The 11125-nt window shown below is 34.0% G+C and overlaps 1 protein-coding gene across 1 annotated transcript in view; it reads right to left on the bottom strand.

Annotated features, from left to right (window-relative positions):
• Positions 1-1223: 1223 nt before the first annotated feature.
• The window catches only part of LOC106472108, an 11117-nt gene continuing 1215 nt past the window's right edge, over positions 1224-11125 (bottom strand). The window contains exons 2-4 of the mRNA XM_022400712.1: positions 8401-8603; positions 5961-6142; positions 1224-1479 (exon numbers count right to left, since the gene is read on the bottom strand). Of these exons, the coding sequence (XP_022256420.1) occupies positions 1358-1479; positions 5961-6142; positions 8401-8603 (507 nt within the window). The 3' untranslated portion in view covers positions 1224-1357. The remainder of the gene's footprint in view (positions 1480-5960; positions 6143-8400; positions 8604-11125) is intronic.

Genomic DNA, 11125 nt, shown 5'->3' with positions numbered 1-11125 from the left:
TAATATGATGAAACATCTCACCGGTAGTACATCGTATCTAAATTGGTAATTATGGGTTAAAACTCAACTTTATCGTTCTGATACACTAACAAGGATTTTGGAGATATTTCTGAATAAGACAAACGGTATTCGCAGTTGTTACTTTTCCTAGAATCTTAATATTATTAAAACAAATTAGTTAGTGAAAAAAACCAAACGCCCGGCATGGCCAGGTGGTTAGGGCGTTCAACTTTCAGCCGTGTTGGCGTTATATAAGACGGTCAATCCCACTATTAGTTGGTAAAAGAGTAGCCCAAGAGTTGGCGATGGATGGTGATACTAAATTATGGACCGCTAGCGCAGATAACCCTCGTGTAGCTTTGCGCGAAATTCAAAAAACAAAAACAAACAAACACAAACGTATCATGGTAAGTTGTCCCACTTCTACATACAGAGAAGCTAGTTAGATTAATTTTATGGGCTGGTTTTATAGAACCACTCAACCTAAGAATATCATCTTACTAAGCAGTATATAATCGGTTCGTTGTAAGCAAAGAGCTTGATTTTGAACACCAAAATATATCCATTTTTGTTTACTAACAACCAAACAAACTAATCTGTTACCTGTATGTTGAAGGAACGTGAGAAATGTTCGTATCATTCATTGACAAAAACTGAATTTTAACTTAACTGTGGAAAACCTACGTAATCTCGAAGGTTGTTCGTCGTTTAACCATGTGTTAATCCTCAAATTACAGTCTTATTTTTTACCATTCACTACTGGTGTGGTTTACATAATGAATCATATTGGGTAACTTTACCTTTTTTGTCTGTTACAACATTTATTGCAAAGTCCTGACAAAATAAACTGTGTAAAATCATTCATTTTTATATATATTACATATGAGACCCCAATAGTAAATAGTGTTTGCAAAATGCAATATTGATGCTAATTCATGATGATGTTTTTGTGTGTGTGACATTTAATTATCAGGGCTTCTGTAACCGAAATGTTCATGGACCCATAAATAATTATGTGTATAAAAACCACTGGGTTGAAATTGAAAAGCGAATAGAAATTGTATTCTCCCCTGCTAAGTCATACGTATTCATTAGTCGAGTTATCAAACAAACACATCTCTTGTATGTTTTAATATTTTTCTCAGTTTCATCATATAAATTAATTCCTTATTATTTAATCTCTAATGTTTTATTCTACTGTAAAAAATATGCAACTAGATATATTTTGGTCAGTTTATGATCAAAATTTTTAATTAGTTCCACGATTTAAAATTATGTAAATATAATTCTGAAATACATTTTCAAAACTTATTGAATGTTTGAGACACCAAGCTAACAGCTAAAGAAAAATCTATGTTTAAAAACTTGTGTTTTCGTAAGTGGGATCCTCAATTCTGATATCAGCACATCCTCGGAATGTTTCCTGCGGTCCACAACCAACAGCTCCAGTTCCGTCCTCACAGATTCCCCAAGTGTTTGCTTGTGAATGATGGAAGAAAACAAAGGATAACAATAAATAGGATGTTACCCAATAGTAAATATAAAACACACACACATATTGGAACGTAAAATGGCAATATATATTCATAAAGGACTAATATGTCATGGGAACAACATAAACCATCAGGACATCACCAATTATGTTTGACATTGATAAAGCAAGATACTAAAATGCTTTAACGGGAATTTAACTATCAAAGAACAGTCCCAAATTGGTGGTGGTTACTGTTGACCTTCTTTCTAGTCTATCAGTTCAAAATTAGGGCTGACTAGAGCCGATAGTGCTTGAGTATATTTGCACGAAGCAAACAAATAAGCATAATTAATTTTATAAAACTACGTTTTTGTTGTGTAATGAAATGATTGCTGAGCTGCTATATCCTGGTTAATTGAAAGATAATTAAGCTGCCATTCATGTCACGCTCTGGTTGCTGGCATCCGTTATTGAATTTTAAGGATATTCCAGTTGCTGCTAAAATTATGTTTTCTTTCACTAAGGGAATCAACATTTGGCGTTTGAAGTTGATCACAGTCCATGCTAACATACTCTTACTTCTGACACCTAAACAATCTGTGTAGTCTTAATTATCGAAGCAACCGCATATGGTCGCTACTATAACCAATTTTCTAAGTCTTTGGGAGTTGTTATCTAATTACATTGGATCATTACTTGGTGGGATGTGACTTGCTCTCTCAATAATTTTCGCCATTTTATACCATAGACTCCAACGAATGAATAAATTGTATTTAATTACTCTGTGTGCAAGTTGTAAATTTATAGAGATGGTTTAAAGTGTGTGGTTTGTAATTCTATTCCATACGTATTTACTTAACAATAATACGACTGTCGTGTTGATTTTTAATTTCCATCTAACAATCATGTCAAGACAAATTGTGATATGTGCTATGCATTTTATTTATTTATAAGCAATTTAACCTTCGTATATATCCATAACTGTTTGGTTTTCATATATTTAGCAGATAATAAGGTTTAATCGTAAAGTAGTGATTGACAAAGTTATTCTAAACTGTTCATGACTGAATTTGTTAAATATGATTTAAGTTTAGAGGTTCATACATAACTATATTTATTATAGTTAGACCAGTATTTGTAACATGAAATATAATGAAATGGCAAACTTTGTCTTATTTTATCACTGGGGTCGTATCTTAATGACGAGTGGACATTTTTGCACTCTTTTACCAATGTTTTTATCAGCTTCAAATGTAATGATATTTATGTGTCTGACTCTTCTTTCCTACAACAATTTTCCAAATATACCATAGTGATACCAAATGAATTCATATCGGGATTCAAGTTAGCTAAGGCGGATTTCATAATTTATCTCAAACCACTGCTTAATCCAAAATGCTATACGTTATGGTGAATTACCATGCTAGAAAAAGATATAATCATTCTCCTTAGAATTTCATTTTTGCACTTTACAAAACTTCAAAATACGACAAGGAATTCATAGAATCCATATGACCAACGAAACAATTTATACTACTACCCTTACCTGTCTTCATGATTGGGAAGGCATACTTATATCCTAAGTGTTCTCAGATTATGTTCAAACACAGACCCATCTATCGAAAGCAAATAGTAAGTAGCGAGATACATTACTTCACATGATTTTATTTCATTTATTTCTCCCAAAATGTGAGGTTTGAAGAACAATAAGGATGTACCGAGCTTTTCGTGCAATTCAGTAGAAGTGAATGTAGTGAATGTCCTGAACTCTTAGTGTCCTGGCTGTTGAATTTAATGACGCAGATGTACATGTCCTTTTATAACACATTTCAAAACTTACATTAATTGAGAACTAATTAATGTTAGGCTTTACATAGTCACTTCACAGCCAATGTATATGAGTAGGAGGGCTGGAATTCCGAGAATATTCATTAATTAGAGCACTTCAGTTAGAAGATCATAATTTACCCTTTTCTTAGCCCCTTGGTTACAAATAACTGTATGGAGTAGTTTTTAAACTTTTTAACGCAGTCATGCAAGTTGAGATTTCCCTTCGAAGTTCTTAGCTCATTACATATTAGAAGAAAAAGTTGATGTTTCCATACTTTTTTCATTACGTGAAAGGTGCTGAATCAATAATTGGGTCATTACTTAATAGAAGTGGAAGATGCTGTCTCTCCATTAATGGAGTGGGGAATTCTGATTTAGTAATTTTGGTCATTACTTAGAGGGGTGGAATGCTACTGTCTCAATACCGTTGGTTGTTACAGAATGGGATTGGAAGTTGCTGTCTCAATACTTTTGACCATTAGTTAGTGCGATGAAACTTGTCTCTCAATATTTTTCGCCATTACTTAGTAAAAGAAGGCCTTATTGTCTCAATACTTTTCGTCTTTACTTAGTGAGGATGAAGTTGCTGTCACAATACCTTTGGTCATTACTTAGAGGGGATGAGAGTTGCTATCTCAGTACTTTTGACCATTACTTAATAGGAGTTGAATTTACTCTCTGAATACGTTTGGTCATTTATTATTGGGAGAGGTACTTGCTGTCTCGATACTCTTGACAATTAGTTAGTGGGGTGCATGTTGCTCTGTCGATACGTTCGGCCACTATTTAGAGGGGTGGGATTTCCTGTTTCAAACTTTTTGCCATTACTTACTGGGGATACAGATGCTTCTCAATACCTTTATCTATTACTTAGTGGGGTGGGAATTTCTATCTTAATACTTTTGGTCATTATTTAGTGGAAATGGGAGTTACTGTCTCGATACTTTTGGTTATTACTTAATGGGGTGGGAGTTGCTGCTTCAGTATCTTTGGTTATTACTTATTGTGGGTAGGAGTTACTGTCTCGATATTTTTAGCCATTACTTGGTAGGAGGGAATTTATTGTCTGAAGACTTTTGGTCAGAAATGGGAGAAGTATTTACGGTCTCTATACTTTTGGCAATTACTTAATGAGGTGGGAATTGCTGTCTTCAATCTTTTGGTGATTACTTAGGAGGTGGTGGTGGTGGTGGAATTTGTTGTCTCAATACGGTTGGTGATTATTTAATGAGTATGAAAGTTGTTGCCTGACTTATCATTCTAGTTACTTAGTAGGGGTGGGAGTTGCTGTCTCAATACGTTTCGTCATTACATAGTGGGCGAGATAGTAACCTTCTCGATACTTTCTCCATTTGTTGCTACTTAGTGGGGGAGGGTGTTGTTCTCTCAATACCTTTGGGCGTTATTTAGGTGGGTGGAAGTTCCTGTCTCTAAACGTTTGATGTTTGGTTATTGGGGAGGGGTAGTTATTGCCTCGATACTTGGACATTATTTACTGGAAGCTTTAAATCCTGTCTCTGTAACTTTTACCATTACTTATTAGGGATAGAGTTCCTTTTTGAATACCTTTATTCATTACATAATGGGGTTGGAGTTGCTGCCTCAATGCTTTGGGTCATTTTTAGTTGGAGTGGAAGTTGTTGTCTCAATTCCTTTGGCGATTACGTACTGGAGTGAGAGTTGATAACTTAATAATTTTGATCATTCGTTAGAGTGGTAAGAAGTTACTGTCTCCATAATTTTGGTCATTACTCAATGGGGTTGGAGATGCTGCTTCAATATTTTGGTTATTACTTAGTGGAGTGGAATATACTGTCTCGATAATTTCATTCCTTGATGGGTGTTACTTTCTCAATACTTATGACTATTACTTCGTGGGAGTGAGAGTTACCTTCTTAATACCTATTAACATTATCTAGTGGCCGTGTGAGTTCCTCCTTTGATATTTTTTATTCATTACTTAGTGGTGTGGGAGTTAATGTTTCAATACCTTTGGCCATCGCTTAGTGGGAGAGGTAGTTGCTGTCTCATTACTTTTGGTCATTTCTTGGTGGGAGTGGGAGTTACTGTCTTAATATTTCTGGCTATCATTCATTGGTATTGAGAGTTGCCATTTCAATACGTTTGATCATTTTTATTGGGGTTGTAGTTTCTGTCTCAATACTTTTGGTCATTACTTAGTGAGTGTGGGAGTTACTGTTTCTATACATTTGGTCATTACTTGTTCGGGCTGGAAGTTGCTGTCTTACTACCTTTGGCATTACTTAATGGGCGAAGGAGTTAACCTCAATGCTTTTGGTCATAACCTAGTGGGAATTTCTTTCTTAATACTTTTGTTCATTACTTTGTGGGGTTGCAGTTGTTTTCTCAATAGTTTTGGTCACTATTTTGTTTCACAATGAGTTGCTGTCCCAATATTTTGGTCATTTCTTAGTGAGAGAAAGAGGTCATGTCTCAATACTTTTAGTCGTTTCTTACTGGGCACAGGTAGTTGATTTTCAATACTTGTTGAGTGGAAGTTGCTATGTCTATACTTTTGGCCTGAACATACTTAAGCCCAATTAAATTAACAGTTCGCTATAATTCTCTCAGCAGTAAGTAACTGGTAAGGGCTACAATGCAAAAATTATACACAGACATATCTAAAATGTCTTACCTGTTCTATAGTGCCATTGGAAGACGCAGCGTTCACACGTGAGGCCATGTGGGAGTTTCAAGTCAATCAAGAACACTCCTTTTCCCGATCCAAGAGGTAATATGTATTTGTATCCAGAACCATCAGCTAATTCGAGCACATGTTGATCTAGACAATCCTGATCCTCTTTTTGGTTTTCATATCTTTCGAGGAATACAAAAAAGAAAAGGGATGAACTCCAAATAAGAAAAAAAAAAACTACAAAGCCATTAGTGATAATTTTTATCTATCTATTTATCTATCTATCATATATAAAGTTATATCATACAACAATTCCCTCAAACTTCCGGCATACTTGAGTTTATGAGTATGTATGTGTGTATACTTTCTTATACGTATGCATAGCTTTATTGAAAGTGAAACTGAGCCTTTTCCTCTAACTGAAGTTGTATTTATGCTGTATTTTTTGCAGCTTACTGTCTAGAGTATTGTTTAAGTTGTTTTAGTAGGATTACTCTTATCTGTTCTTTCATGAAATTGTTTTGTCATCGTAATCTAGAAGTGAAATCGGATCATTATTGTTTTTTTTCATTATTTTAATTCAATTTCGTGTTTGCATTCGAACAAAGGTCTGCTAGAGTCTTTAGATAACTGAATAAACACATACTATACAGAAACGTCTGCCATGCAGAACACTGCAAATAAACGGCTCTACATCCAACACTAACATTTGTTGTAGTAATTTATCTGAGATGTTAGGCTACTCTAAAGTTTAATGGTCTTTTATAGGTCACAGCTTGTAACTTGTGTAAAGTTTTGCTAAGTTATTAAAGGAACATTAAATCTACAATAGTAGATGAAGCAAACCACTAGGCTGGCCAAGTCTCCTGAGGTATTATTGAGATTACGGCCGAAAATTTCGTTAAAAGATGAAGCAATGCATTCGAATCTTTAAAAGATAGAACGTAACAAACATATATTTTATTAACTAAACTCAGATATGTGTTGAAGTTTAATTATGATCTATGTAACTAGATTGCTTTGATCAGAAGTTAACAATAAATGCTTTAGAAACAATCTATCAAACAGCCTGAAATAGAATATATTGTCCATCTAATAAATGGATGCAGTTACGAAACGCTCGTTACTCTTCTGATACCTTAGCAATCTCATTCTTTAAATAATTGCCATCTAAACTTTAAAAATCTAACAAACACGTTGTTAAAGAGTCGTCAGTTAGACCAACTTACAATTTAACAAACCAACGCTGTAAATAAACGTTTGTTACTCTACTGATAATTTAAGAAACACGTTGTTTAAGGAGTCGCCTACTGGAGGAAAACGACAATTTAATAAACATACGCTGCAAATAAACATTTATTACTCTACTGATAATGTAAAAACTCATTATTTAAAGATGTGTCTGCTGTATGGTAATGATAATTTAACAAACATACGTTGTAAATATACGCATTGATTCCACTGATAATTTAAAAAACACGTTATTTAAGGAGGCGTCTGGGGTATGATATTGAAAATTTAACAAATACACCCTGTAAAAATCTATTTTTAGAGTACTGGTAATTTAAGAAATTTATAATGTAAAAATATACTTGCCATTTTACTGATAACTTAACAAAGACTTGATAGAAGTGACTTAACAAACAATAACAGTAAAGAAACACTTGCTATGTATTACTGATATTAATGAATTAACAGAGCATACTGTAGAACAACGTCCTTTAGAAACTGTTGATGTATTAAGAAACACGTTTTGCAAAGGAACCCTTTCTTCGTTTTACTTATGGCACAAATACTGTACTATAAAATGTAATCTGCTGCATTTCACGGATAATACAGTAAGATCACGTCGTAAAGAAACGTTTACGATACTGGTAATTTACCAAATATAGCTATGAACAAAATCAATTCTATACACTACTACACTTAAACAAACACATGCTGTAAATAAATGTCTATGGTAATCTATCAAACATACCTACTCTTAATAAATAGGCATAGTATTCCGAAAATCATTTAATCTTGAAATTCAAGTGAGGTCCAGTTCAATCTACACTTTGATCAACGTGTGTTATTGGGTTATACTAGTTTCGGAGAATTCCACTCCCCAACAGTATCTCTGAACACAAGTTAACTAAAGAGAGATAAGCTGGACCTATATCATAATGAAAAGTATCAAACATACTTTTGGTGTGAACATACTTTGTAGTCACTATGGATGTGTAGGTTTTTCTCATAGTGACTACAAAGCACGTTCACGCCAACAGCATGTTTGATACCGTTTATTGTTTTTGATTATTTGTTTTACAACACATACCTCGTTCACAAGATTTCTAAAATATTCATCTACAATGTGCAAAAATATAACAATACGTTTGTTTTCGAATTAAAATAAGTTTTATACCACTTACAAATTAGTAAAAAGACATAACGAGAGTACCTAACTGGACATATTCGGAACTCAAAGTGGCCTTTGTGGTGAGCTGTAATGTTAACTGCAGCAGTAATTGTCTGACCATTCTCATACGTCTCAACTATGATTCCATTACCGTATTTTCCTCCATTTTCGTTGGCTCTTGGCTGAGGCTCGTCCCACGGATCTCCGCAAATTCCACATTTCCCATTGTTGACAACCCATTGGCGCTAAAAGACGAACCGAAACGTAATAAAAAGGAAACAAACTAAAAACGAATAGAACAAAGAACAATATGATAATCAGGCTGATACTAAGTTAATTTAGTAAGAGTATAATAAAACCCAGTTGTTTGAAAGAAAACGTCTAACTAATTTTTTGGAATGTCAAAAAGTTAATATATAAAGAAATATTCAGTTTTGTGAGTTTGCTCTATTCTTCTTGAAATAGAAACTAACATGTACATTGCGAAATGTTATTTTACATCAATATTGTATTTTTCAGTCATTCACAGACTAATATATTAGAAACATCTTCAATATATCACAGTGGAAACACAATGTAAATCATATTTACCAGTTGTTATGTCTAGAAATGACCCATTACTACATTGTACTGTTTATTTTGAGACTACAATTCGTAATAATTATAAGCAGTTATGCTATAATAAAACGTGGATTTTATGTAAAGATCAAGTTTTATTTGTTTTGTTTTTAATCACAAACCTAAACAATATACTATCTGTGCTCTGCCCACCATAGGTATCGAAACCGAATTTTTAGCTTTTAGGCCCTCAAATTTACCGATGAGCCACTTGGTGAAAAAAGGATAAAACAAAGGATAAAGATCAAATCAAAATTGAGTTGTTTAATAAAGACTAGTTGATATAAAACTACAATATAAAACGTGTTGGGTACGTATTTTTAAAGCACTTTTTAAAAATGTCGTATTCGGTGTACGCTTATGTAATGTTTCAAGACTATTATTTCATTGTAGTGTTGTAATTTCTTTATCTTTTAAGGTTCTAAGATAATTATGACATTTATGGTTGACTTCACGAATTCTTCTCAAAATGTTTGTAGAATCCTGTTCGTTACAAATTTTGAATAATTTTTGTCGGTGTTGTACCATGTCCTGGAAGCTATATCTCGTAGGCGGCACATAACCCGTAATGAATATTTTTATTTGAATATGTTCTAACTGAGATTTAGGAGGATGAAATTATAACTGAAATCCACAGCATTGTTTGTTTTGTTTTTTTAATTTCGCGCAAAGCTACACGAGGGCTATCTAAGCTGGCATATCTTCTAAGTTGTGTAGTGCATCCTGTGAAATAAACACCTCACAGCTAGAATCCAATCAGTTTGTTTTCTATCGTTAGCAGACACTTCGGTAGCATGTATTGTATACTTTTATGCTTTTTACACTTGACGAAGACGTACATGATAATTTAACTCTTAGAGATATCAAAAAGATCGTGTCAGAAAGTCTTGGTATCTAGAGGAAAATGCTTGTTTTGTTTGTTTTGAATTTCACGCAAAGCTACAGGAGGATAATCTGCGTTAGCCGTCCTTAATTTAGCAGTGTAAGACTAGAGGGAAGGCAGCTAGTCATCACCACCCACCTCCAACTCTTGGGCTACTCTTTTATCAACGAATAGTGGGATTGACCGTCACATTATAACGCCTCCATGGCTGAAAGGGCGAGCATGTTTGATGTGACGGGGATTCGAATCCGCGATCCACGGATTGCGAATCGAGCGCCTTAACCACCTGGCCATGCTGGGCCTAAAATCCACAGGAAATCAGACTTTTAAGAAGATATTTGCTTATGAATACAATGTGAGAGTTGTATCTTGTTTTGTTTTGTTTTTAAGAGTAGTAGAAAATACTTTTAGGCCTAACTTCAAAGCTGTTTGTTTTGTAGTTACGCAGAAAGCTACACAATGGGTATCGAAACCCGGTTTCTAGCGTTGTAAGTCCGCATACATACTGCTGTGCCAGTGGGGGGCAACTTCAAAGCTGATTATTCCAACGGTCTCAAATGAGCAAAATTTTCTGTCGAAGAGAGTTGTAAAACTGTTTCGCTCCAGCCATTTTTATAAAGAGATCGTCTAGGTTACAGCTAGAAAAGTCATCCTTTTAAAGTAAAATTAAAAACTTGGCGATTCTTTAACCTATTCTTAATTTAGACATTTTTGCTGCCTATGCGGTTAACTATATATTTCTAAGTAATTTTAAAGTTTTGACGAATCCATTGTTCTTGGCAAGTACGTTTCATTCCACTTTTTTTCCAAAATTCATAGGCCTTTAAGCCCGATCAATCAATTATTTTGAAAATATGCATCTATACAAAAGCTATTTTCAGCGCATATTTCATGTTGTTGAAATATTATCAAATGCTTACTTAAAAGACGGAAAAACAATTTGTTTTTTTGATATGTAGACAAAAAATATAAAATACTATAAGATTAAAACTCATGTTAAAGTTTTTTAACATAAAATATCAATTTGAAAAATACGAAAATAAATAGATGTAGCCATCTATAATAATAGACGGCTACAAGAGGAAAGAACCAAGAAACATGAAATTTTGCACACATACTAAGTGGAGACTGAGAATGTACATTTGTGTATTGTCACTTATCCACGTGCGTGCGTATCTTTTTGTGAAGTAAGCAAGCGAAAAACCACATATAAAAGAATATGTGACCGCCATAGCTCCAGGAACAAAGAACCTAGAAACCTGAAAT

This window comes from Limulus polyphemus, unplaced genomic scaffold, assembly GCF_000517525.1.
Source record: "Limulus polyphemus unplaced genomic scaffold, Limulus_polyphemus-2.1.2 Scaffold5090, whole genome shotgun sequence".
Lineage (NCBI taxonomy): Eukaryota > Metazoa > Arthropoda > Merostomata > Xiphosura > Limulidae > Limulus > Limulus polyphemus.
The sequence above is the reverse complement of the archived record's forward strand: the minus strand, read 5'-3'. Positions and strand labels throughout refer to the sequence as shown.